At 47.7% G+C, this 26,821-nt stretch overlaps 10 protein-coding genes across 10 annotated transcripts; 9 read left to right on the top strand and 1 right to left on the bottom strand.

The window, feature by feature from the left end:
* Window positions 1–1,285: 1,285 nt before the first annotated feature.
* On the top strand, window positions 1,286–1,725 carry ATNIH1004_002196 (uncharacterized protein; the record flags this gene model as incomplete). Its single annotated transcript, XM_033566891.1, has 2 exons — window positions 1,286–1,605; window positions 1,671–1,725. The coding sequence occupies 2 exons, from the start codon at window positions 1,286–1,288 to the stop codon at window positions 1,723–1,725; spliced, it is 375 nt and encodes a 124-aa protein (XP_033428886.1).
* A 3,355-nt stretch (window positions 1,726–5,080) lies between these two features.
* On the top strand, window positions 5,081–5,688 carry ATNIH1004_002195 (uncharacterized protein; the record flags this gene model as incomplete). The annotated part of the gene is made up of 3 exons (XM_033566890.1): window positions 5,081–5,116; window positions 5,240–5,341; window positions 5,404–5,688. The coding sequence occupies 3 exons, from the start codon at window positions 5,081–5,083 to the stop codon at window positions 5,686–5,688; spliced, it is 423 nt and encodes a 140-aa protein (XP_033428885.1).
* A 3,040-nt stretch (window positions 5,689–8,728) lies between these two features.
* On the bottom strand, window positions 8,729–9,874 carry ATNIH1004_002194 (uncharacterized protein; the record flags this gene model as incomplete). The annotated part of the gene is made up of 1 exon (XM_033566889.1): window positions 8,729–9,874. The coding sequence occupies one exon, from the start codon at window positions 9,872–9,874 to the stop codon at window positions 8,729–8,731; it is 1,146 nt and encodes a 381-aa protein (XP_033428884.1).
* Window positions 9,875–11,402: 1,528 nt separating this feature from the next.
* Window positions 11,403–12,089, top strand: ATNIH1004_002193 (uncharacterized protein; the record flags this gene model as incomplete). The annotated part of the gene is made up of 2 exons (XM_033566888.1): window positions 11,403–11,582; window positions 11,616–12,089. 2 exons carry the CDS (start codon window positions 11,403–11,405, stop codon window positions 12,087–12,089), a joined length of 654 nt encoding a protein of 217 aa, XP_033428883.1.
* A 169-nt stretch (window positions 12,090–12,258) lies between these two features.
* ATNIH1004_002192 (Nonribosomal peptide synthetases (NRPS)) lies at window positions 12,259–13,404 on the top strand (the record flags this gene model as incomplete). Its single annotated transcript, XM_033566887.1, has 1 exon — window positions 12,259–13,404. One exon carries the CDS (start codon window positions 12,259–12,261, stop codon window positions 13,402–13,404), a length of 1,146 nt encoding a protein of 381 aa, XP_033428882.1.
* A 31-nt stretch (window positions 13,405–13,435) lies between these two features.
* ATNIH1004_002191 (Nonribosomal peptide synthetases (NRPS)) lies at window positions 13,436–16,443 on the top strand (the record flags this gene model as incomplete). Its single annotated transcript, XM_033566886.1, has 2 exons — window positions 13,436–14,545; window positions 14,587–16,443. 2 exons carry the CDS (start codon window positions 13,436–13,438, stop codon window positions 16,441–16,443), a joined length of 2,967 nt encoding a protein of 988 aa, XP_033428881.1.
* Window positions 16,444–16,715: 272 nt separating this feature from the next.
* On the top strand, window positions 16,716–19,424 carry ATNIH1004_002190 (Nonribosomal peptide synthetases (NRPS); the record flags this gene model as incomplete). Its single annotated transcript, XM_033566885.1, has 5 exons — window positions 16,716–17,078; window positions 17,162–18,349; window positions 18,513–18,785; window positions 19,038–19,061; window positions 19,116–19,424. The coding sequence occupies 5 exons, from the start codon at window positions 16,716–16,718 to the stop codon at window positions 19,422–19,424; spliced, it is 2,157 nt and encodes a 718-aa protein (XP_033428880.1).
* Window positions 19,425–19,469: 45 nt separating this feature from the next.
* Window positions 19,470–20,753, top strand: ATNIH1004_002189 (non-ribosomal peptide synthetase; the record flags this gene model as incomplete). Its single annotated transcript, XM_033566884.1, has 1 exon — window positions 19,470–20,753. One exon carries the CDS (start codon window positions 19,470–19,472, stop codon window positions 20,751–20,753), a length of 1,284 nt encoding a protein of 427 aa, XP_033428879.1.
* Window positions 20,754–21,038: 285 nt separating this feature from the next.
* Window positions 21,039–23,066, top strand: ATNIH1004_002188 (Nonribosomal peptide synthetases (NRPS); the record flags this gene model as incomplete). The annotated part of the gene is made up of 1 exon (XM_033566883.1): window positions 21,039–23,066. The coding sequence occupies one exon, from the start codon at window positions 21,039–21,041 to the stop codon at window positions 23,064–23,066; it is 2,028 nt and encodes a 675-aa protein (XP_033428878.1).
* A 23-nt stretch (window positions 23,067–23,089) lies between these two features.
* On the top strand, window positions 23,090–25,895 carry ATNIH1004_002187 (Nonribosomal peptide synthetases (NRPS); the record flags this gene model as incomplete). Its single annotated transcript, XM_033566882.1, has 4 exons — window positions 23,090–23,699; window positions 23,724–24,360; window positions 24,429–24,975; window positions 25,266–25,895. 4 exons carry the CDS (start codon window positions 23,090–23,092, stop codon window positions 25,893–25,895), a joined length of 2,424 nt encoding a protein of 807 aa, XP_033428877.1.
* Window positions 25,896–26,821: the final 926 nt, after the last annotated feature.

The raw sequence follows: 26,821 nt of genomic DNA, 5'->3' as shown, positions 1-26,821 counted from the left end.
TCCTTGTATCGTTACTGGGATCTTATGCATGGTAGATTTTAGCTGAATCCCAATTCAACCTTTGCCGGCCAAAAAAGGTCGTACTTCACGGTACTTAGCGAGACGACGAGTCTGACGCATCTTTTGAAGCCTGTACTTCAAAACGGGGGCCATTCAACTGGAACGAACCTCTGTTAATTGCACACTGTCACAGCAGGGCGAAGGCTTGTCTGCCCATAGCCATGTACTAGACAAAGGGAACCAGTGCCACGGGGATCATTATTTTTTTCCATAGCATATGGATTCACTTCTGGTGTAAATAGCGTTTCGCTAACCTATCAGCAGACGATACAGCTGGTTTCTCGCAGGCAATGTTCAGCTTCCAGACACCATGTACCGTTCAACTTGCGACTCCGAAACATGAGGTACTGCAATTGGTATACTTCTCATGGCTTGCTCCATCCCGTAGGTTACTATCCTATTTTTCATCTCCACCAGAATGAGCGATAAAGATATTGTACTAGTGGATTGGACGGCGCTCCAATCAGTAACGATTTTGTTAAGTGAGGCTACTTTTCACTGTTAATGTTTTCTGCATTACCCTACTTGCCGAATCAGCGATAGTTTGTATGCTCGTCTTCGACAGAATTGCAAGCTTTTAGACAAAGTCTGAGTCCTAGCACAATCTATTTGCTGGCATACATTTTGAACAGCGAATCCTACCGTAGCGACTCATTCTTTGTGGTGGCTTTAATCCTCAAGTGCATTTATATGTTTCATATCCCAGCACGTATATTTTCTATGCCAGCCTTCTCTCCGGGAATTATACTGTCACATTCAGCTCCCTATAATGTACTCTCATATTCAATCATATAAATGCGATTTCTTGGGCGCAGACCAGTGTTTTTATAACGGAATCAAATAAATTGAGTCATCAGTTCGGCTTAACACCCCGTTTTCGTAGTGTTTTCGTATATTAAATATTATCTCAGCACACAAACACATGGACGATTTATTTGTCGAGTATGGAGCAAATCTGTCGGATAAACTTGTAGTGTACCCGATAATACTAACTGAAATGCCAGCAGGCGCCAAGAACTTAACTTATGACTCACTCCATTCATATAATTTAGATCCCTATAAATACGAGATAGTCCAGAAACCCGCGAATGGATCTCCCGCTGAGAAACAATACTTTTTCACTTATGAATCAGAAGCAATAAATAGGGTCTCTATAATTTCTTCCGCGGGAATTGAATACCAATCTACAATTCACCTCCCACTATCCACTCTTTTCAACCCCATCATGTCACTCCCCACGGAACCAAAGACATGGACGAAGAACGACTTCTTAATATCTACCGACAAGAATCTTCTTTCATTATTGGCTATTAATTCCGCGTTTGATCTGGAAATGGTATACTGGGCCCAGCCATTCCCCGAAAGCATCTTACAAGAACTCATCAACAACTCGTTCTGCTTCGGACTATACAAAGTAACAAACGACGACGAACAAGCCAAGAAAATCAATCCCAATGACAGCAATGCGTCCCCAAAGAAGTACGAGCAAATTGGATTTGCTCGTCTAGCGACGGATTTCATCACGTTTGCATACCTAACCGATCTGTATATTTTGCCTGAATATCAAGGGCAGGGACTAGGGGGGTGGCTGATTGACTGCGTGGATGAAGTCCTGCGCGCCTTGCCGTATTTGAGGTGGACTATGTTGCGGACTTCACTGGTTAAGAGCCAAGAGTCTTATATCAAGAGAATGGATATGGAGGTTTTGCATTCACCTGACGTCCGTCAAGGTCCGGTGACGATGGGGAGAAAGGGGCCCGGGAACACGACCTGATGGTCTCTATAGAGGAAATAGATTCAATGGCAGATCTCTCTAGAATATGCGGAAATTGGTTGCTGCCGCCCTCTTTGGGAAATCGGCTTGCTCTGAGTACAGTGCACCTAGAGAGACGGAGTAGGGCAGCTGAGAAATGGCAGTTTGTAAGGTTCGGCTCATGCTCGTTTTTCTGAAAAATGGAAGGTGAATAGAAAACTTGTCTGGTATGCGAATATGTCCACTTTGACTCCCATGCCGTGGAGAACGCGCATGACCATGATGACCCTGGTTTGGTTCAGAGGTGGATGTTGTAAAGTCTCTGTTCATGGCGCGACTAAAAGAATAAGGTGGCGACGCTAGTCTCCGAGGCCGAAACGAATTGATACCGCTAGAATGTAGAAAAGAAGGAGAGAAACGAGAGTGCATTCATTCCATGACTGCTGAGACGGTTTTGCCAGACGCAATTGGAAAAGGACCAACGCCAATAAATAAAGCCATTGATGCGTTAACCCCAGCCGGAACGGTTCTGGCTCTGATCTATTACTCGACGATCCTGGTAGTGTGCCGACTGTTTCTCAGTCCCATCGCACGATTTCCAGGATCCAATTTGGCCGCAGCAACGGGGTGGTACGAGACCTATCTAGATGTCTTCTGAGGTGGGCATTTCGTCTTCCAGATAAAAAAGTGGCATCAAACATACGGGCCCATCATTCACATCAATCCATGGGAAGTATATATCGCCGGTGCTGACTTCTACCAGGTCCTCTACTCGGCCAAGTTCCGATACCGCAAACCCAAGTCCTGGCAATATCGCTTCGGTTTGCCCCTGTCCACATTTGATGTGATAGAGCACGAGCATGACCGTCGGAAATAACCACTACTAGATCTACTCTGGTTGTGCAAGTGCCCATGTATTTTAATGTGAGTGGGAACTGACCTTCATGTTCTAGGCACCGAAATTCAAAGATGCAGGACTTGCATACGTTGCACAAGGCATGGTCCATAATCTTCACTCTGAAATGGAATATTTGAGGAGCAGTTTAAGAACAAATTGCCTGAGGATCACTAGCATCCATTCTTGCTGATGTCTGGTGAATCATACCCGGCTTTTCATGAGGCAGCGAAGTCTTTCCAGCTTTTAAGTATGGGGATATCGATGATGGACGTCCAGAAGGTTCAGAACAAGTGGAAGCACGTGACGACCAGATGGAGTTATTGTTCAATGTCTGTGGTGGAAAGCATCAGAGGCTGTAAAGATGATTTGACGAAACTCGTGCCTGTATTTCCTCAATGAATGTTATAAGTTCTAGATATTTCTTTGGGCCAAAATTTGGGAGTAGCTTAAGGTCCACGACAATGCAAGCCTTTCGGGATACGTGTGGCTAAAATGGAGGTGGCATTTCGTGATATTTAGCTAGAGTCGAGCAGGTTGTGGACTTTTTTGTTCTACGTGCCTCTCCACGGAACAACTGTTTTGATATTATTAAACAATGAAACCCGCAATACCTACATGTATGAGCACGCAAAGCGCCGACTTTTGACCTCAGAATCATTACCCACCCGTATGGATCTTTTGCGTTCACTCGACGTTGGCTGTGCTAAAAGGTATGTAGTGAACCTAAAATGCCAGAGGAAACGATTTCAACCAAGCAGGCACCATCTTTAGAATATTTTCGGCCCAAGGATGCAGAAAATAATAGCTGAGCTGACAGGAGTTGTCCCATAATCGACTTTCCTTAAGGTATTGTCTGGTGGAATAATATAAACGATCTTGTTAATTAATCTAAGGTACATCACCTCTGTCATATGTTCATAAATAAAGAGTTCGAAAAGAAAGGATAAAAGAACCACTTAACAATGCAAAGCTATTCTCGTTATTTATTTAGAACTTTGCTCGCGGAAATGGGTAATCCTGGAACTAGTCGAGTACCCAGTTCCTGAGGCCAGAAGGTAGACTATATGTGCATCGGGAACGAAGATATTATTAATACTTAATAGAGGTCCATCAACGCCTTTGGTATGGCTTCGGTGGACTGGGGTTTGAGGCTAATTCGGACTCCTTTCTTCTTTGCCTCTGGGAATATTGATTCTCAGCAGCTCACTATTCTAATGTTGGTAACTAATCAGTTAGAGTACAGTTATATTCTGTAAACAAGACTTCACATTAATTGTCCTGACGCTGAATAATATCGGACACAGGCTGGAAATCTTACAATAATACCCTGTATTATCAATCAATACATCAAGTTAGTAGCGGAGTTAACAATCAAAATCTTCGCATTACCCTCACTAGAGTGACAGAAACGAGAGCAACCCTTGTCATCCTAGCAATGGGATAAGGAATGATCGAATAAAATTATAGGTACAATTATGGTGGTCTAGTGTACACACTAACTACAGCCCCCTGCATACAGAATATCCGGTACAATACACTTGCTTACTGGCTTTAACATCCCGGGCTAAACAGAAAATAATTGATTTCATCTTATTAAACCCTATCACAGCCCTGGCGCTTACTGATGCTTATCAAGACAGGCTCTGTCTTATTAACACTTAAACCAAGTAGAGATTAATACATTAGAAAGCCAACCAAAGCCAACATGACCAGCACTGGGTATCACAGTCGACTTGAGTTGAGATTAGCCCTCTAATAATTAGCCTGCATAAGGTCGTGAACCGGCGGAACACTTTAAGAATAAGTTTTAATAGGAACTCACCTATTCGTGTTAGATAATTTTATGTCTCCATCAAAAAAATCAGGGGCTGATCTTCCCCAGTCTGCCTCGGAATGCATCAATGAAAGTTATAGCTGCTCTCTCGAAGGGTTTAAATAATCCACTCCCTCCATTCTGCACCATTCTCCGATTCAGCCTGTTTAGTTATGGAGATCCTTAGTTAGCAGTAAACTAACCGGTTCACGTCTTTTTTTCCTTTTTTTTTTTTTCCTTTCTTTTTTGCCTGTTTAAAGAAAAATTACCCCTTTGACTTTCACGTTGGACGAGTGTGTAATACTAAGCTTCACCGGCGGCCAAATAAAATCTGATTTGACTTCTAATAGAGCATTAAGTCGACATCTCTAGCTCGGCTCCAGAGGTAGTTCCCTAGCGAGGCATTAAAGCTGCTAATAAGGGGAACACTCAGAAGATCGTGTACCGGCCTGACAGCTGGCCACACAACGCGATAGCTGCGGATAGAGCCGTGGAAGAAGGCAAACAAAGGATCTGTGGACTAACGCCAAAGATATTTTGGATTCTCCTGTTGATCATGGCGTTGCTTATTGCGGCGGGAATCGGGGGATGTGTTGGTGGTTTAGCGAGCTAGAAAATATACACCGATATGCGGAGTATTTATTTCTCGATCTTTTCTTTCCAGAGATGATTGCTTTCTTGATTGCTAATAAGTCTCCGTGCGATGCTTGTGTAGCCAGCCGCTCTGCTCCGTCTTCGATCCCCGTTGAGACCACAAGTCCTACCAACACCGTTTGAGATCTCCACCTCGTCAACTGGCACGGCCACCAGCACCAGCGTAAATCCTACCTGCACGAAGCCCTACGGTTTTCTAAACTTCTTAATGGTAAGAATAATTAGTACTTCACTCCTAATAACCCCACGGACAATTCCAGTCTGTTCATCATCAATAATCGCACCCTGAATTACAAAATCCGCTGCTACCAGAATATCTCGGATAGTATGTCATTCAATAATCCGCAGATTATCAAACTTGGACAGTTTCCGCAGGAGTGCATCAAAACGTGTGCGGCACTCAACTACGCCATTGCGGCTGCATTCGCGGGGGAAGGGAGAGGTACCGTTCAAGGATCTATGCAGTGGCTTCGTGTATTCCTACCAGAGCAGGGAGAGCCTATAAACTGAGATTTGAATAGTAGAGTCAAAGAGAGTGCATCCAGAGCTTCGTAGACGAATAATCGTGGTCCAGAGACACATACCAGGGCTGATTCGGTGGTTCTGGACTGGGATGATTAAGTGAATGTTTATATATGCCATGGGGGTACTTGATTCTCTTACTATATTTGCGATTCTGTGATCGGTGTATATATATGGTTTTTCTTAATTGTCCGTAATTATACTCCATTGGTGGGAACACTAACTTTAAATTTATGAGTTAGTTAGATTGAAATAAGCTATGTGAGCAAGCTACATGGACAAATACAGTCATCGGAACTATATGCAGAAGTGCTTACGCCGCTGTCCCACTAGAAAGCCGGTGGACACTTCACATATAAGGACTGGGCCTCGAAAGGAAACACACCCCACATGCTTTTGGAGTCAATTATAATATACGGTCATGTAAGGTCCTTCAACTTATATGAATAGGAAAACTAGTTCTGAAATAGCCTGCTTTGATGGAGATCCAATCCGGGGCTATAAAGTAAAGTTAGTAACTTGGCTAACATGAGTAAATGGGAATGAAGAGAAATCATACACAAAAGGAAGAGATGTTGTTAATATATGCGTTTGCCTGTTTGACATTTATATGCCGCTCCATAAACTTGCTAACAGTATTCGCAATAGCCATTTCGCTGATTCCTGCCAAAGGGATATAAATCTTTGGTTTCGGAAATTCTTCACCAGGTCTGAGTTCATAATTTACCTAGGTTTAACGAACGTAACGAAACCCCTTGTTTGATATCGTCTAGTGTTGACTGCCATACTCTTTCAGGGATTTCAAGTGCGTCCACAACTCGCGGAGCAATTCCATCCGGCGCATGTGTCCCTCATTAAGCCTGCCGCTAAGAGTCCAAAGCTCAGTGGCAGGTTGGAAATCGCCTTTGTTATCCGAGAGCTACACCTTATATCGAGCTTGGGCTAGTTTGACAAGATCAATGGTTGACCACCCAACTACGGTAGTTGGTGGCATGGCCGTAACGATGTCGTCCAGTACACGCAGACTCCAATGTCCCTTCAGTCTACTTCTTTGAGTGTCTCAAAGATCAATCTTGAAACCGGTACTCCTGTAGCCGCTGCCTTCAGTAAAGGCATCAGACACAGTTTTGCATTAACATCCTCGCCATTTAGGTCCAGTCCCACCATTATCTGTGTTTTAATTGGCTGGAGGTCAATATTATAGCTAGTCAAATGTTTCTCTTTTTCCAGGTCCGTCAGAGCGAGACGATCAATCAGCCGGTAGTACAGTGACAAGTCCATTGTGATACCCAGTCGCTTTAACCGATTTAACATCTCGCCAATTATGAGCCGGCAGCAATAAATAGTCAGGGCCTGTCGTGGCTCGGTAGCTTATTGATTCTATATTGATCCAAGCTGTCGTCTTGGACTGCACGAAGTTGGTGCTGAATTCCAAAGCCCTTAGTGCTGGAAAAGGAGTCGTGTAGAGGCCAGTTCGACTCCTGACAGGAAAGGGTCCATCATCGGAATAACGTGAAGGGCTTAGAGACAAAGGTATTGATACAGCTGGTGTATGTCATATTCAGCCGCTGAAAGCATGCTGCCAACATTGGTCCTGACTTGTTCTACCACTCATGCTGGTCATAATCTGGGAAAGACAAGTACTTGCTGAGCAAGCAGTATTTCTCCGTGCCTACGGTCTGGCCTCGAGATGTTTCTGATGGTGGCAGTAAGGTATAGGCCGATATTGTAAGAGTGCCAATACAATTTGGCAAGGTCTCAATGCGAAGGGAGTGGAACTGCAGAAATGGGCGACGGATAGAAAGTCTGAATGATCTGCGTTCAAACCTATACACTAGCCCGGGCTAGGTTATAAGAAATAACTCTCTTAAGGGAGTAGAAATCCACTGCACTCTTTTCGAGCTATATATCGGGTTTTCCAAGTTGATCGACTGGTACCGGCAGTGAGACACTATGTTCCACGCACAGACGTCCAGGGAAAATTGCCATTTTGATACAGTGTCCCTATTAGTAGGTCAATCAGTCCAGATTGGAATAGATCTCATAGTCTAAATATAGCACCCAAGGAAGCAAAGAGTAGCACAATATGCAATGTTGGAGCACAATGTCGCCCCGCTGGTCTCCTAATAATAGCTTTCGCACCACATTTATTAATACGGGTCGAGTGGTACATGAAGTACCACCAATGTCGGGTTGCATTCGAACCGAGGTTCTTTTGAGGTAGAACCGGACACTCCAATGCGTGACAAATAAGCCATAATTCGCATATTCAAGGGTTCTCGCGCTATTCTAGTTCTATCGCTTGTTATTTTATGACAAGAGCCTAGCTAGAAGGTCGTACACTGCCAGTATTCTTCGAAGCAATGAGCTTTCCAGAGCACACTAGGTGAATTAGCTACTGATTAGTAATGTTAGTAGTTGTATCCACTGTATTCACCATGCAATATTGAGGTACAAGCGTCATACAGTTCAGTATAAAGCTCCATCTAAGGGTAAATTAAGGCCAAACCGCCACGTTCTGTCGTTAGATTGGTCTTTAATTAGGAGTTTATATTTGACCGAGTCGGTGACAAACAAGGGGTAATTCAATGGAATCAGACAGGTTGTCCCTATGAATCCCATTAGCTCTTAATAAAACTCGATTTGGTTTATCCATGAACCGAATGTAAATAATCAGAGTCCCATACATTTGTCAATAGGGATTAGAATGAATCCTGGGACTTGATAGTACGCCACTGTAGAATGGCTTCGGGCAGACCGCGATCTCCATTTTCAATAACGCATCGGATTCACATACACATATTGATTACCAACACACTGATCTCCTTCTAGAGGAACAGCAATTCTCCAATAAGAGAAATAGATAGTACGGAAAGTACCACTCCCCCAAGAATATAGATATCGAATGGCATGTACAAATGCCTGAGCCGGTCGGTAACACTTTTCCGGGATGTTACAGCGTAGAAATCTAAATCCCAGGGTGCAATGGTCAGTATGAGTCTGGTAACCTCTTCCAAAAAACGAAAGGTTAGGGATTACTGTAATCGATTGTCTTGTCGGTCCACCTTCGCGCGATCTGCATCCCGGCATTCTCGCAAATACGCGAAAAGCCCTCGACCGACCACTTATAGCTAAATATGATGCATACTCTCTCTCCTTTTTCCAAAAATCGGCGGGCAGAGTCGCGGCAAGCATGGTTATCCCAATCAAGCTCAACTCGCTTATTAGTGACATAGTATGTGCTTAAGAGACGTTTGGTACTGTCGAACTTGCTCTCGACTTGGAAGTCCTCTCTACGGAAAACCTTACCTCCCAGGATGTCGTTCGCATAATCCAGCCCGCTAAGGATGAAATCGTTGAATACCTGGTTGCTAGGGTTATATGCTTTCAGTACTGCGGCGGGGTCGTCGCATGCGTCGCTGCCAATGAGGAATTGGCATTGAAGTTGAGATGCCGAACAGGCGTTCTGGAACTTGCAAAGCATTTCTGTGGCTTCCGAGGGATGCATGTTGGCGATACTGTTGCCTATCCACAGGAAGGAGATTACCTGGCCTGCGACTAGGTTGGGAAGACCGTAAGGCGGTGAAGATGTTGACAGGGAGAGCAGCCACGCTCCGCAGTCGTCATAGGTACCGTACAGACCATTGATGGAGATGAACTGCGAGTGGGCGAAATCTTGACGTAGCATCTTGACGCTTGAGTGGAGTTCAGCCTCGGAGACATCGAGTGCATAGTAATTAATTGGACGGCGAAGATGGTGAAAGGCTGAAAGAATAATGCTTGTTTTGTGGAGGTTTCCGCAACCCAATTCGAGTAAAATGCCACCAGCAGGCGTCATGGAGGCGAACGCTTCAGCATACTGCGTGATCATGGCCAGTTCGGTGCGACTGGGGTAATAGTTTGGATGAAGAGTGAGATTATTGAAGTGACGGATGCCGTTGTCCCCCCAGAGGAGGAGGGACGGAAGAGAAGGAGAAGGAGACCTTAGTCCAGCAAGGATCTCGCTTTTCAAATCTAGTGTAGATGGCTGGTGGGTGCGAGTTGTGCCATTGGAGTTCGTGATGTGAATCACCGCGCTGGATTGGAGGTTCAGAAGAGGAGACTGCTTCACCTGCACACGGGCAGTGCCTGGAGAGGGATCGAGAGTGTGAGGAGAGGGTGCTTTTGAAGCCATGCTGATACAAGTCTTTTCCTCTTGATACTCAAAAGGTGCTCATACAAGCGTGGTATGCTCTGAGAATCCCTGATATTTGATAGGTACAAATATGGCCGTCTGGGGATTGGATTATATGGTATATATATACGTATTATCCCACGACGTAGACGGGAAAAATTGGCAGTCATTGGTCTACTGTCTGAGACAATTGGCACCCAATAATGGTCCTTGTTCTTTCCATCCTGCACTGAATGTAACCCGTCTAGAAGTCGTGACATGGTCGCCTATGGCTTCATCGGTATGGCGCTACTGGTAGGTACTGGTGGGGAGCTAGACAGCACAGATGTTCCAAACCTGCATACAGATGGTATTTCAAATATTTCAATAGTGCCATCGGTCCAACTTGGCTTCGAACATCAGAAACCGATTGGACAGAATTCAGTCGCAATTTTTCGAAGAGGTAGGTTTGCACCTGCTTTCCCTTATCTAGGTTAGGTCATTATTTTTGGTCATTTCTCATTGTTCGTGACTGGCTGAGACGCAGGTTTGACAAGTAATTATTACCGACTAATGGCAGTAACTCAATGTCTTTATACTTCAGGAAACAAGTGGTGTTTGTATTTCCTACATATTTAAGTATTTTTACATGCAAAAAATACACGGCAGCCATTGTGTGACGGGCCTAGACCGTGTTCGGCCCTGAGGCCTCACCTTATTTGTACAGGCGAGATATGTATTACATTTATTCTGAGCCGTAGTTGCTAGGCTCAGAACAGAATCCCCTTTTTTCTCACCATATTACCTTCTTTTCTTTCTTCCCTTTTTCAGCTTATTCTTCGTGTACAATAGAGCAGGCTTACTTGAAACAAGTGCACTTGGCCCATGATATGGGATTTGTGTTCTATTCTACTGGGCCATCGTCAGACTGGAATTTCCTACCAAGGTATGAGTTATCCGCAATCTTTCTGATTCAAAGCCATACTATCAATTCTGAAACCCTTTTTTTACTCTCTTCATGTGGCCTTGTATCGACCAAATAGCTGTACACGGGCTTGTTATACATTAGAGTTCTTTGGTAGAAGTGTTGTACACCTATTTTATGCAAGCAGCAAGCTGATGGGGCCAGTAGTACAGATGACCGCGAGCAAGCAGGGTGACAGCTCGAATCCGCTTTCTTCAGCTGCTCCACGAACTTCCCGCCGGACCTTAGCTACAGCTGAATCCTGCGCAACTGTATGTTGGTTTTTCACGACGGCAAAAATAAAAGTATAGACGGACGCGATGAAGGCGCTATTCACTGCAAACGATGGAGCTATTTTTCCGTGGTTGTGACAAATCAATGTGCGTTAGCTTGTCAGGCCGGATCTGATGTAGTCAAGTAATCTACTCTCAAGTAATTTAAATTCCTTATCCGCACAGCGATATTGTCTGTACTTGGCCTATATGTAGCGACCGCACACAATCCTATTAGGGACAATAAAGAGGGATTCGTACCCAGAGATCGGGATGCATAATTCAATTCTAAATCAATAATACAGCTGCCGACATGGAATCACGAGATATTCAAGTCGAGGTCGGAAGCTCAGCGTCGTCAGAAGCCGATATGCAGCATGAGACCGAGCCACTGTCTGTTGAGATGGAGCCTTTCGCGATACGCGAGACCCCAATTGAACGAAAGGAGCTTATCTCGAAAGCAGCTCAACAATGTGAGGTAGAGGCCGGTCAGGTAGAAGGTATTTAACTTTGCACACCTTACCAGGAGGAAGTCATGCCACTGTCCGCAGAGCACATAAAAAGCTGCATATCCGTCTATGAATTCGTACTACCCCATGGCATTGAGAGGGAGAAGTTCCACGCGGCGTGGAATGCAGCTGTTGATGCAAACCCCATTCTCCGAACTCGCATCGTGCAGCTGGAGAGTGGAGGCATGTATCAAATCGTTCTTCGAGGGGGGATTCGGTGGGATTTGCGTGAGCCAGGACAGCCAATCCCAAGGCACTGGCACTCGGGGAAGAAGGGTGGACAGCCTCTGATTCGCATAGCGCTTAGTTCTCCAACAATGTTAAGCACAGAGAGGTTCCATTGCACCATCATGGTTCATCGTGCCCTCATGGATGACCGGTCGTTACATCCACTGCTGAGGCAAGTGGAGGCTGCATATAGCGGAGCGCGCCTACCTCACCAGCCATTTAAAAACTTCATTCACTATGTGTCGAAGCCGACGACGAAATAGATTATTTCTGGAAAACAAACCTGAGAGACCTGAACGCGGTTCATTTCCCAAACTTCCATCTCCTGGATACCTCCCTGACCCGTGTGCTCGGATAACATGCACAATCCCACTGGATACTCTTGTCGGGCCTCGAAAAGATGTTTCGACGAAATTATAATTATCCTGGTCCATGCTACTTAGCTTGTACACCCATAACGCGGACGTTGTGTTTGGCATTACACGGTTAGGACGGACAACTCCAGTGCCGGGGATTGAAGAGCTACCCGAGCCTACGGTAGCCTCCTTTCCTGTAAGGTTCCTGCTATGTCCAGATGACGCCGTATCCGACGCTATTGGGAAGATACAAAGTCTGGCCAGAGAAAGAGCCTCATTTGAGTATGCTGGTCTACAGCACATAGGATGCATTGGGCAAGATGCTGCGAACGCTTGCCAGTTCCAAAGTATGTTGTGCATCCGACAAGGGAGCACAAAGGTGACCAAGATGTTTGAACAGTGGCATGTGTTAACTCATGCAACATGTTTGACTCATGCGCTAGGCCTGGATATCCAACTACAATCGAGGGAATTATCAGTAGAAGCGAACTTTGATCCAAAAGTTCTGCCGCAAGCTGAGGCACAAACAATGCTGCACCAGCTTAGGCGCATTTTCCGACAAGTTGAGCGTCATCCGAGCCATTGCTTGAAGAACATTGACTTGGTCAGCCCGGAAGATAGGCTACAGTTACAAACCTGGAATGGGAGTTTACCACAGGCTCTAGAGGTCTGCGTGCACGAAGCAATCCAAGAACAGTGCTTGGCGCGTCCTGACTCCATAGCTGTCTCTGCGTGGGATGGTAGTTTCTTATACTGCGAGCTTGATACTTATTCTACCGTTCTTGCAAGAAAATTGGCTGGCTACCAGGTTGGCCCGGATGTCTTCGTTCCCGTATATTTCGAGAGGACCCATTGGACTACAGTTGTGATGCTGGGTATCCTCAGAGCTGGCGGTGCCTTGCTGCTGATGGATCCATCACATCAGATTGAACGCCTACGAGAGATCTGTCGGGATGCACAAGCATTCATCGTTCTTGCCTCAACGGCTACCAAGTGTCAGGATAGTCGGTTTGGACCAAAGGTTTTAGCGATTGGCGATAATGAAACAGATTGGAGGCAGTCCAACGGCACATACCGCAAGTCCCACACCAGAGAATGCTCTGTATGCCGTTTTCACTTCGGGCTCCACGGGGAAGCCAAAGGGCGCAGTGTTATCCCATCGATGATTTTACACAAATTTTCAAGCCAATGGCCTGGCGTTTGGTCTTGGCCAGCACTCTAGGGTATTACAATTCGCTTCGCATGCATTTGATATGAATGTCGCCGACCATCTCTGGGCCTTGCTTGTGGGAGGCTGCGTTTGCATTCCATCCAGGGAAGACACGAGGTTCAATCTCGATAAAGCCATTATGGATTTCAATGCCAACTGGATTAGCCTCACCCTCTCCGTTGCTCGAACTTTGACGCCCGACCAAGTTCCATCGCTTAAGACTCTGGTCCTGCTTGGAGAGCCCATGACGCCCGGCGACGTTGAAATGTGGCCTTCCAGGGTCGCATTGCTCAACTTGTACGGGCCGGCAGAGTGTGCAATACTGACCACCCTCCAGGACGTTCGTCGCTCGCCCATGTTGAATAACATAGGAACCTCGCGGGGTGCCGTGTGCTGGGTGGTCGATCCTCAGAACCACGATCGTCTCTTCCCAGTTAACACCGTGGGCGAGCTGGTCATAGAAGGTGCTAACGTCGGACGAGGCTACTTGAATCGACCGGATCTCACGGCGGCTGCCATCGCCATTTCTCGGCTAGAGGACCGTCTACCTAATTTTATGATCCCCGCCATTTTCATTCCGTTAGTTTCTCTCCCTCTGTCCGAGACTGGAAAATTAAATCGCCGTCTTTTGCGCGAGCAAGCAACACTGCTCTCATGGGACGACCTGTTAAGAGGGTCAACTTACATTCGCTTGGCGTGGGCGTTGGCCCTCTCGCAGTACACCGATTCGAGTGGCGTCGTTTTCGGCACAATCGCCGATGGTAGAAGAGTCCCTTTTGCCGGTATTGACCAGGTTTCTGGGCCAACATTGTCATCGTACCCATTGAGGGTGAGAATTAACAGAGACCTCTCCGTCAACTCAATGTTGTCACAACTTCAATCCCAGACTACGTCTGCCATCCCTTATGAGCATGCCGGGTTGCAAAGAATTCGCAAATTGGGTCACGAAGCGGCATTGGCGTGCGACTTCCAATGTCAGCTCGGCGTTCAGCCGGAGCTGGAGCCCGCAGAGAGTCCTTTTGGCACCCTGAGAGGAGAAAATGAGCTGGACTACCGCGCCTTTTCGAGCTATGCTTTTGTCGTGGTCTGCCACCCACGGCGCACCGCTAACGAACACCATGTCACGATCGCTAGCACCTATGATCCCGAGTTTGTCAGTCGGCATGAAGCACAAAGGATAGTCGCACAGTTTAGCTACCTTTTGGAGCGCCTCCTACGGCATCCCCAGCACAAGATCCAGATGTTCCCTCACTACACCCATCGGATTTGCAGCAATTAGTTCAGTGGAACGGAGACCTGCCTTCATCATTCGATCGATGCTTGCATGAACTGGTCTTCAGATACTGCAAAACTCAACCTAACGCAGCTGCTGTGTCGGCATGGGATGGGGGGTGGGACTACCAAGAGCTGGAATCCTTATCATCGCGACTGGCTCTGTTCCTTCAGAATAATGGGGTTGCTGCTGGTAGCCTTGTACCTGTTTTCTTTAAGAAGTCAAAATGGACTGTTCTGGCGATGCTGGCTGTGCTTCGTGCCGGCGCAGCGGTCACCGCCGTTGATCTCAAGCACCCTAGAGAGAGAATCTCGCAAATCATGGACCAAGTGAACCCGACAATTATTCTCGCCTCGGAAGGAACTAAGCACTTATTTGTTAACGAATCAGCCCCGGTACTCACTGCGCCTTTCGGAGGTCTGCTTTCTCCTGGTGATTCAACGCTGAACCCTCTGGTTGCGCCGGATGCCCCGGCTTTTCTTGTTTTCACCTCTGGCTCAACGGGTAAACCCAAAGGCATTGTGATGGAGCATCGCCATCTCAGTACTAGCATCAAACATCACTCCGAGCCTCTTGGGGCTTCCAAGGGCGTCCGTGGTCTACACTTTGCCTCATACGCATTTGACGCTACTATCTATGAAATATTCACAGTCCTCTGTAATGGAGGGTGTGTGTGTATCCCTTCCGAAGCAGAATGTTTAAATGGGATCGAGAAATTTATTGAGAAACACGGCGTCAATTGGGCGATATTCTCACCATCAACGTTCCGAGTGTTGCACCCAGAACGTGTGTCCACTTTGCAGGCGGTTGTTCTTGGAGGAGAGGCATTGAACCCGGATATCGCGAGAAAATGGGGACCTCGCCTTAACCTTATTAACGGCTACGGTCCAGCAGAGGCGACGATTTGTGCCGCCGGCCGTGTTGACGACGGCTGGAAAGTCGGCAACATTGGCCCTATCACTGGAGGTGTGGGTTGGATTACTCTTCCCTCAGAACCCACCCAGTTGGTCCCCATCGGTGCCATAGGCGAGCTAATCATTGAAGGTCCAGTAGTTACTAGAGGCTATCTAGGCAATTTCACTGGGGGGTTTATTGAGCCTCCAGCATGGCTGAAGCAGTTTCGCAAAGGCAGTCCAGGTCGTCTCTATCGCACTGGAGATCTGGCGCAATACGCCGCAGACGGGTCGATCCGTTTCATGGGCCGGCGGGACACCCAGGTCAAGCTTCGTGGTCAGCGGATTGAGCTGTCAGAGGTGGAATACCTGGTGAAAACGTCTTTCAGGAATCTGAATGTGGTGGCGGAAGTCATGCCAGTGCCAGGACACGAAGAATCTACTATGTTGGTAGCAATAATCGAAGAGGAGGAAGAGGAACACATCTCGAACATGGTTGCTGGGGTATTTTGTATGCCATCAGAGAGCTTCAGGGCTCGGTCTCGTGCCGCTGCAATGCAGATAGAGAGGCTGGTGCCCGCATACATGGTTCCGTCAGTCTTTCTGCCGCTCCCTCATCTTCTCTTCACTACCGGTGGCAAAGTAGACTGTAAGCGACTTCTCCAGGCAGCCTCGTTTTTGACCTTAGAGCAAATAAAGGCCTACAGCTCGCTAGCCCCTAGTCCGATTCGGCGGCCATTGACGGCGGTGGAAAGGACTCTCCACCAGATATGGGCGGATGTGTTGAAAGATCCAGACAGCTTTGGTGTCGAGGAAAGCTTCTTTAGTCTAGGGGGTGATTCGATTAGTGCGATGCAAATGGCTTCGAAATGTACGCCGGATTAAGGATTACTGTGGAGCGCATCATGCGCTTTAAGAGTATTTAGCTCCTTAGCAGTGGGCTTCAACTGTCTGCCGCTGTCCGTCGTCCACAAAATTCGGTTAACGGGGATAATACCAATGTTCCCTTTCCTCTTTCCCCTAGCCAGAGACTCTTCTTAGAACGGGCAACTCATGAATATGACAAGTTCGTTTAATGTATCGTCTTGCGCCTTAAAAAGCCATTTGACTCTTCAAAGCTACTGGATGCCATCCGATTACTTGTACAGAGACATTCCATGCTCCGTGCAAGATTTGGGCAGGGCGAAAATGGGCAATGGGTTCAGTGCATCTCCACCGACGTAGACGGTAGCTTTCACTATCAGCAGCATGATACAGTTACATTTCCGACTGACGCCTTCGCCGCCTTTCGGTGCAGTCAGAAGAGGATAAAGATTCGAGAAGGTCCCATGTTTGTGGTCGATTACCTCACAATGGGCGATGGACAACAGTTTCTGTGTTTAAGTGCCCATCGACTTGTGGTTGATAATGCGCCCTGGGATATCATTGTTACAGATCTTGGAGAACTTCTCCTATCACGCCCTCCAAAACTGCTTCTCCACTCCCCTTCTCGGTCTGGCTGCAAGCCCATTCAGAACAAGGTAAGACCCTACAGTGTCCGGATTCAGGTATTGACAAGCTCGCTGTCTCTAAATCCTTCGATTACTGGGGCCTAACTGCAAAGGCCGGTGGTTGGGGTGGTGGTGGTGATGATGGTGTGAATGGAACAATATTCAGCATACCTGCAGAAAAAACCACAGTACTCCTGGGCAGTGCGAATCAAGCGTTCGGTAGGAAGCCCGAGGAGCTGATTCATGCCGCCCTCTTATATTCTTTCGCTCGGGTATTTCCAGACCGAGATTTGCCTATCATCTACAGCGAAGATCATGGACGTGACCCAGGGGACTCAGGCCTTGACCCAACTCGCACAGTGGGCTGGTTCAGTTATATTTGGCCAGCCCATGTAAATTTGAAGGGCGATCATCACGAATTGGTCGAATACGTGAGTCGAACCAAGGATGGTCGCCGGCAAGCAGAGGGACGGCCAAATACCATAGTAGGAGGCCACTCAGCCGGGCCTAATGAATGGATTGAGGTCTTATTCAACTTCGATGGGCTCGTGCATCAACAGAAATCCGTTCATGGCCTGTTCCAGAAGATGTCGCACAACGAGTCTTCGGCTATGACTGATCTCGGCACCAAGACAACTAACTTTTCGCTATTTAGCATATCGGCTGAAGTGACCAATGCACAATTGCAGATCGGCATTTTCTCCCACCGTCCCATGAAGTCAGCTGGCACCGCCGATAAATGGGCAGGTGCATGCGAAGAAGCCCTATGGCAGATGGCGCTTCACCTGCCCTCTCGGTCACCAGCGTTCACGCTGTCAGATTTTCCTTTGTTAGGTCTGAATTACAATCAGCTGAAGAATTTCCAGAGACATGTCGATACGCACATTACCTATCAAGGGCTCCGGATAATAGACGCATATCCATGCAGCCCTGTTCAAGAGGGGGTGTTAATCAGTCAGGCCAAACTTTCCGGGGACTACATGAACTTGATACCTTGGATTCAACCACGCGACGGTCAGTCAGCGGTAGATATGCCTCGATTTATGCATGCCTGGCAGCAGGTGATTGATAAACATCCTTTGCTACGGACAGTGTTTCTAAACAATTTCCGAGACGATGGGTCCATAGATCAAGTGGTCCTCCAAGAATATCATTGTGATATTAACGTGATGCAATCTTGCATATCGGACCCGCTAGAGGCACTTGCACGCTACAAGCCTTTGCCAATTCCGGCATCATGTCCTCCCCATCGACTGACAATATGTCAATCGGACAATGGTGAGGTAGCAGGTCACTTGGAGGTCAGTCACACCATCATAGATGGCCTGTCCTATCAGGTTCTTCTAAGAGATCTTCAATTGGTGTACGATGACATATTGGTCTTCCACGGATCACGCATACCGAGACTACGTAAATTATATAAAGCTACAAGATATGGACTCAGCAAGGTGCTACTGGAAACAGTACCTTGACGGTTTCGAGCCTACGCTGTTCCAAATTCTTCGCAGCGAAAACGATCGCGAAGCTGTCCAAACAAGCGAAAGTGGTTGCTTCAAGTGTCCATTGTCCGATGTCACTTCACTTGAAGTGTTTTGTCAGCTTCATGATGCAACCATGTCAACTGTTTTTCAGATAGCGTGGGCGATGGTGCTCAAGGCCTACACGAGGTCCGATGACGTTTGCTTTGGATATCCCACTGCTGGACGAGATGTAACCCTTGATGATATTCACGACGCTGTCGGTCCATTTATTAACATCATGCTTTGTCGAGTTAGATTTAGCCGGGATAATACTCTTCTGGATTTGCTTAGGCGATGCCAGGAAGACTTCGCGGAAAGTCTCAAGTTCCAATATTGCTCTCTAGCATATATTACTCATCAACACAATCACAATTTGCATTCCAGCTCTGCACTTTTCAACACCGCCCTATCTATTCAAAAGGAGGTCGAGAGCTAGTGTACGCCAGCGGCGTCACTCATTCTTACGGAGGGCAGGGCAGATGCTCCCACCGAGGTAAGCCAAGAAATGACTACGCCTACTGTTATGCCACTCACTAACATTCATCAGTACGATTCAATGATCGGAATCAATATCTCACAGCAAGACGTGGGGCTCGAACTTCAGTACCGCAAATCATTATTGTCCGACTCTCAGGCCAGATACGTCATGGACGCGTTCTGTCAGGCCGTTAAAGAATTGACCGTTGACTTTTATCTGACAGCTGATAAAGTGCCCCTTCTCGGCGGAGCCTCAGAGGCTTTGGTCCGACGATGGAACAATAATGCCCTGCGTGACCCTCGCACGCCAGTAACGAAGACAATGTCTGACTTGATTTCCGAGATATGTATTTCTCAACCAGAAGCACCTGCGGTATGAGCCTGGGACGGTAGCTTTACCTACGCTGAGCTAGACGCATTCAATATGCGTCTTGCCGCGGCTCTAGCAGCACAAGGAGTAGGGCCAGAGGTATTCGTCGCTGTAAGCTTCGAGAAGTCTCGTTGGGCCGTTGTTGCGATGCTAGGGGTCATCAGGTCAGGTGGTGCCTTTATTATGATGGACCCATCTCAGCCGGCCAAGCGTCTTCACCACATTTATAAAGTGTCCAGAGCGCACGTTATCATGGCATCTGAGTCGACCACTGGTCTGGCCTTGAGCCTTGGGCCCAATGTGATGGTCTTGGGGGACAATGAGAAGCCCTGGATCAGTAACGTTGATGGATCGACAATCTCCGCACCAGTGCAAGCCGCATCGCCTGAGAATACGCTTTATGCTGTCTTCACCTCGGGCTCTACCGGTACCCCTAAAGAGGTCGTTATCGAGCACCAAAATTACGCAGCGCGGATCTACGGCGAAATCGAGGCGTACGGGCTGACTCCGGCATCCAGATTTTTACAGTTCAGCTCTTACGCATGGGACGCCTGCGTCTCTGAGCAGCTCCCTGTCTTGGTGTGTGGTGGTTGCGTGTGTATCCCCTCGGATATTGAACGGCAACAAAGCCTCGCAGAGGCCGTGACACGAATGAGAGCCAATTGCGCTGTATTTACGCCACCAATAGCCCGGAACCTGAATCCAGATGATTTCCCAACATTAAGGACGCTACTCCTCGCGGGGGAGCGCGTGCTTGAGAAGGAAATGCGCTTATGGTGCGGCAGAACCCTAAAAGTATTGTACGGCCCAGCCGAATGCACCCCACTCTCGGCAACGAGCCAGGTCCTTCGGGGTCCGGCTCCCACGGGCATCATAGGGAGACCAGTCGGTTGTAGATTATGGGTTACTGACCCCGACAATCATGAAAATCTCTTTCCCGTAGGCGCTGTTGGTGAGCTATTGATCGAGGGCCCCCAGGTCGGCCGCGGTTACTTGCATGACCTAGAAAAGACAAAGCTGGCGTTCATTGAGCCTCCTTTATGGCTGCGCGATAGGAATAGAAGTACCTCTTTTCGAATTTACAAGACAGGAGATCTTGTTCGCCATCTTGAGGATGGCCGACTTGTCCACATGGGGCGGAAAGACACACAGGTCAAAGTCCGTGGCCAGCGCATGGAGTTGGAAGAATTGGAGTCGCAACTGCGCCAGATCTGCCAGGACTTTGACGAAGTCGTGGTGGGACTCATCGAACCGAAGAGAGAAACAGATACCCGCTCTGCATTGGTTGCCTTTCTATATCGGTCTTCCCATATAGATCAAGATTGCCCCACGAAATAGCTTCAACTCTCTCTCCCCTCAACTTTCTAACCCAATTTTCTCCAACACACGACGACTGGCGAATTCACATGGAACAAACTCCATATACAGAAAGTACGGATCTAACAACCTCTTGCTATACCACCCTGTTCGCTCCCACATCTCCTTCGTTTCATCGTCGTGTCAAGGATCTGAATATTGCTCTCCAACAGGCACTGCCAGTATTTATGCTGCCAGAGTTCTTCATACCTTTGCTCCAAGTCCAAAAGATTATCATAAGATGCCTCGTCACTTTCATGGGAGGAGATGCAAGCCTATACCGCTCCTCTGGAGGACAGGATTCCGCCACCTACCGAAAATGAAAGGCAACTTCAAAGACTGATCGCTGAAGTCTTGCAACTACCTCTGGGGAGGGTCGGAATGCAGGACAACTTCTTCCAGCTGGGAGGAGACTCTATCCTAGCGATGACCCTTGTGGTGATAACAAGAAAGGCAGGCTATTACATCACAATGGCTGATATATTTAATCACTCACAGCTCCATGACCTGGCAGCGACAGCAGCAAGTACCTCTGAAAATGACCCGGAGGATCCAGGGGTTCTCCCGTATTCTCTCCTGAATGGGGTAGACAGTACCGATTCTCTGATCAAGCAAACTTCTGAGGCGTGCAATGTACACGAAACTAGCATCGAAGACATCTACCCATGCACTGCATTACAGGAAGGGCTAATGGCGTTGTCGACGAAGCTGTCCGGTCAGTATATTGAGCAGATTCGATATGAGTTGCACTCCAATATCGACCTCGGTCGGTTCATATCCGCATGGGATGCGACTGCTAGAGCAAATCCCATCCTCCGCATCAGAATCGTGCAGATACAAAACAATACAATGTATCAGATCGTGGTGCGAGACATACCTCTATGGCACCATTTTGACGATGTCAACATGTTCAAAGTCCATGTTGCAACTGCCAACAATATGGGGCTGGGAGATGCATTGGTTGATCTCTCCATTATCAAGTCATCAGAAGATTCGCAAAGTTATCAATTTTTCCTACATCATGCTGTGTACGACGGTTGGTCCCTCCAGCTTCTCTGGAAGCATGTCCAAGTCGCTTACGACCAAAAACCCGTGTCCTCGACTCCCTTCAGTCGCTACATTCGACATACTATGGACAACGCAGTGGGGGCCGAGGAGTTCTGGGCATCTCAGTTTGCAAATATACACGCTCCAGTCTTCCCTAGCCTCCCCTCCACACGATATGTGCCCACCCCAACTTCGGTATTCGAACGCGAAATCTCCACCCGCTTTCAACCACACAGCAGCGAACACACCCTATCAGCCATGATTCAGCTCGCTTGGTCGATCATCCTATCATCTTACACTGACTCTGATGACGTGCTGTTTGGTCTGACTGTACATGGGCGCAATGCAGCTGTTCCGGGAATTGACAACACGACAGGCACAACCATCGCGACAGTTCCATTCCGGGTGCAGCTCAGCTCACAAAGCACTGTCCAAGATTCTGTCTTGGAACTGCGCAGGCACATGACGGCAATGATACCTTTCGAACATTTCGGCCTTCAGAGAATCGGCGCATTGGGTTCAGACGCCGCAGCGGCCTGCAACTTCCAATGCCATATCGGTATCCAGCCTCCATCATCCGGGTCTATTATAAGTCCAAGGCTAGTAAAAAGCGGAATAAGCTGCCATGACAGCTACTCTGCATTTGCCAATTATTCTCTAGTCCTCGTATTCCACCTGAACGACAAAGACAAGGGAAACGTCGTGGTGAATGTCATCCACGACGCCAAGGTCATTTCTTCGGCGGCGACAAAACGAATGATCTATCAATTTGAACACATCCTAAATCAGGCCATTGGGAGCCCAGAAACCACTCTGGACAGACTCGATATAGTATCTCCGCAAGATATGATGCAGTTATCCGAATGGCACCAAGCTCTCCCTCAGGCACATGAAGATTCTGGCCTCTATGAGCTCGTCCTATCGCATGCGGTACAACACCCCCACGCATCTGCGATCTATGCTTGGGATGGAGTAGTCAGCTATCTGGAGCTTGATGACCTATCCTTGCGACTAGCAAAAAGGTTGCAGGGGCTGGGAGTTCGGCGGGGCTCCATGATACCCTTGTGTCTAGACCGGTCCAAGTGGGTAATCATCTGCATGATTGCTGTCCTCCGCGCGGGTGGTGCTTGTGTCATGCTAGATCCAAGTCACCCTACGGAACGAACGGAAGACATCCTACGACGCACGGAAGCGGAGCTCGTGCTCACGTCTTCTGTTCATCAAGACCGGTTTGCCAACATCAGGTGACCATCCTCCCGGTTCCGGCGGCAATGGAAAGCCCATCCGTCGACTGGAAAGCTTCCAAATGGGATCCAATGGATCTTGCTTTTATCGTGTTCACGTCTGGCAGTACTGGAAAGCCCAAGGGTATCCTGATGAACCATTCCTCCCTCTGCACCAGCATTCAGGATCACACTAGCTCGCTAAATATCGAGGCCGGAGAGACGCGAGGGTTGCACTTTGCCTCGTACGCCTTTGATGCTAGCATATATGAAATTTTCTCCGTTCTTGTCAATGGGGGGTGTGTCTGCATTCCATCTGAAGCCGATCGCTCAAATAACCTCGCTGGCTTCATCAACGCATCGCATGTGAACTGGGCCATTTTTACCCAAACCGTGCTCAACAACCTCCTTCAACCGGAGCAGGTTGTTCCAGGCCTCCAAACGGTTGTTGTCGGGGGTGAAGCGCTTACCCAGGACGTGGTGGATGTCTGGGCAGACAAAGTGGCTCTGGTCAACGGGTATGACCTGGCCGAAACTACCATCTGTGCGGCTAGACTAGTCCCCGTCCACGGATGGCTGCCAGGAACAATTGGAAAGGTGACCGGTGGCATTGGATGGATCACGATGCCTTCGGATCCTTCGCGACTGGCCCCAATTGGTGCCGTGGGCTAACTGCTGATAGAAGGGCCCGTGGTGACCCGCGGCTACATGAATGATCCAGACAAGACTGCGGAGGTGTACATACCAGCACCAGATTGGCTGAAAAAATTCCGGAATAAGGACACTTCATGGCACACCGGCCGTCTCTATCGATCAGGGGACTTGGTTCAATATACACATGGTGGTGGTATTCGATTCTTAGGTCGCAGAGATACCCAGGTCAAGTTGCGTGTGCAACGCATTGAATTAGGTGAAGTGGAGTATCAAACAGCTCGAGCTTTCCCATGCGTGAAGGAGGTGGTAGCTGAGGTGGTTTATCGAGGCGGAAATAAGTGTGATGCCACTCTGGTAGTGTTCATTGTGACGACGACGGACAGTAATGAGGCGTTGGAGGAGCTCTTCGTTGGCTACGATTCCCAATTCGCCGCTGCGGTCCACACTGCCACAGTGAAGCTCAGCAAACAGCTGCCGCGGTATATGGTTCCAGCTACCTTCCTGCGTGTATCTCATGTGCCCCGATCAGGCAGTGGCAAGATCGACCGCTGGTCCTTACGCGAACAGGCGGCTGCTATGCGTAATCCCGATGAATTCTCAAAAACAACCAGGCGAACTGCTCCGAGGGAGCTCACCATGAAGCAGGAACACCTCCTGCGCGACCTGTGGGCCGAAGCCCTCCAAATATCAGCTGAGCAAATTAGGGCTGATGACAACTTCTTTGAGCTTGGAGGAGACTCCGTCAAGGCCATGAGGATGTCCAATCTAGCTCGGCAGCTCGGCCGCCGAATTTCCCTGATGGACATTTCAATCATCCCACTCTCTCAGAGCTCGCCCGTGCCACTGAACGCTCGCTGCAAGACATCACAGTCGATGATTATCGCCCAGGATCCTTGCTAGGTATCACCGATTTGGAAAGTTTTGTGACTCGTTTTCCTGGACTGCCTGCCACACTTGCTGCTGAAAACCTCGCCGATGTCCTGCCCACTACGCAGCTCCAGGGCTCACTTATGGACGATCAAAACGCCACTTACTTCGTTGTGTCTCTTCCAAATGGGATCGATATGGATCGCCTGAATAAGGCATGTCTTGCCATGGTTGACCACAACCCGAGCCTACGTACGATTTTGGTACCATATGGAGCCCAATATATCCAGATCATTCTCCGCCAGGTCAATCTTCCGATTACTCAGCTGACATGTGAAGGCGATATGGAGGAGTTTGTCCAATCTGTCTGCACTCAAGATTATAATACACCCATACCCCCCGAGGTGCCCCAGGTGAGATTCTATCTTCTTTCTCACTCTTCTGGGACCCATAAACGGCTAGTTGTGAGAGCATCGCATTCCTTAATCGACTTTGTCTCCGCAGTCATATTTTTAAAGGAGATTTCGATGGCATACGACGGTAAAAGCCTTCTTCGTCCTCATGTCCCCTCTTTTGCACGGTACTTGCAATATCGCTTGCTAAATCGTCCTTCGGACATGAGTGAATTTTGGCGAGGCTACCTGCGCAACTCGCAGATGACGGTCCTTAGAGGACACAGAGACAATGCCTCACCTAGGTGTAGTCCTACTACGCCCGCACGTCCGACAGCGTTGTTGAAAAAGATTCCACTCCCATAATGAAAGGGGGTGTCACGATGGCAACGTTGACAAAGGCCGCTTGGGCACTGGTCCTTGCACAGGTTACTGGTCAAGATGACGTTGTCTTTGGAAATGTGTTGAATGGACGAGAGCTGCCCATTGCCAACGCCGAAGAGGTCCCCGGACCTTGTATCACTGTCTTGCCACTCCGGGTCAGCATCCAACGCTCGTGGACAGTGCAAAGCTTACTTTGGCATGTTCAGCAGCAATATAAGCGGGCTATACCCTTCTCCAGTGCGGAGTTTTACGAGATCAAACGGCTGATGGCCGCCCACTGGTCTCCTGAGGCCAGGCTCTGCAGTGTTTTCACTCATCAAAATGAGGGTGTGGAAAGGACGATTCCATTCCAGAATGTGGAGTGTCCCATGGAGATGTTCCAACACAACGACTCTACTCCCTTCCATGTCGTTACTGGGCCCCAAGGGGACAACCTTCTTATTGCCATGTCTGTGTTGGATCCGGCGTTCTGTCAAGAGGACATCAATGACTTGGAGAAACTGGCTACTACTATTATTAAACTGGCTGCTGATGATTCTGCCGCGCTTGAGTTTTAGCTTATTTTTCGCTTTTCCGTTCGCTTTTTTTCCTTTGTTTTGCGAGCTTTCTAGATCGGGGAGGAAATATTGTAGACGGATCTGCCTAGTTTTATTGTACACATCTATGTATGCGTTTTATGTAATTTTATAACACTCCACGATGTGCTATCCATGTCTATCTTTTCATGTCTAGAAAAAACTGTACCAGTAAAATTATAAAAATAAGGCACATATTAGTGGTAGTACAATACATTGACCTGTCCTTACATATGAATGTCGCCATGCAGCGTCGTGCTGAGGAAGGCCGCTCCCGGCAGCTGGCCACCACGTTTGTGAGTGGTCTGAAATACATAATAGCGCTGAGCCAACAAGTGTCGGAGGATGATAAGAATATACGGCTAGTCCCGAAGAGGAAATAGAGTACGATTGATGAAAAGGTCTTATTTGAATGAATTGAGCTGGTTGGGCTCTTCTTGATTATTCTTCTTGGTTATTCTTGATTGATTATTTTGTTGTGTGCTCCACGGGGGTTTTACCCCGATCCAGTCACATGATTCTGGTCCACCAACGGCCATATTATTTGACAGATGATAAACCACTAGACTAACCAGAATAGGAACAGATAAAAGCTATGCCCGTTTAGAAGTAGCTTAGAGAATATACTCCGTAGGTTGTGAACACTAATAATCTAAAATAGTATAGAAGATAAGCTATAAAGCAGCGTAAGATACAATAACATATAATATAATTACAGAAAATAAATAAATTATGCTTCCCTATTTGGGAATGTATATAGTTCAAGAATATTAAAGATTGATTGTTCACTTCTTCTTTCGAGCAGAGATTTGTGCTGCTTTTATATCTTTAAATCCTCGGATTTTCTTTCCGAATTTATTCGGGATTAGAGCCTGTAACTACCATAATGTGAGTTTCTTTTCGGATGT

Source organism: Aspergillus tanneri (genome assembly GCF_003426965.1).
Source record: "Aspergillus tanneri strain NIH1004 chromosome Unknown AapTan_1_pilon_pilon_pilon, whole genome shotgun sequence".
NCBI classification, from domain to species: domain Eukaryota; kingdom Fungi; phylum Ascomycota; class Eurotiomycetes; order Eurotiales; family Aspergillaceae; genus Aspergillus; species Aspergillus tanneri.
This window is presented reverse-complemented; position numbering and strand designations above follow the sequence as displayed.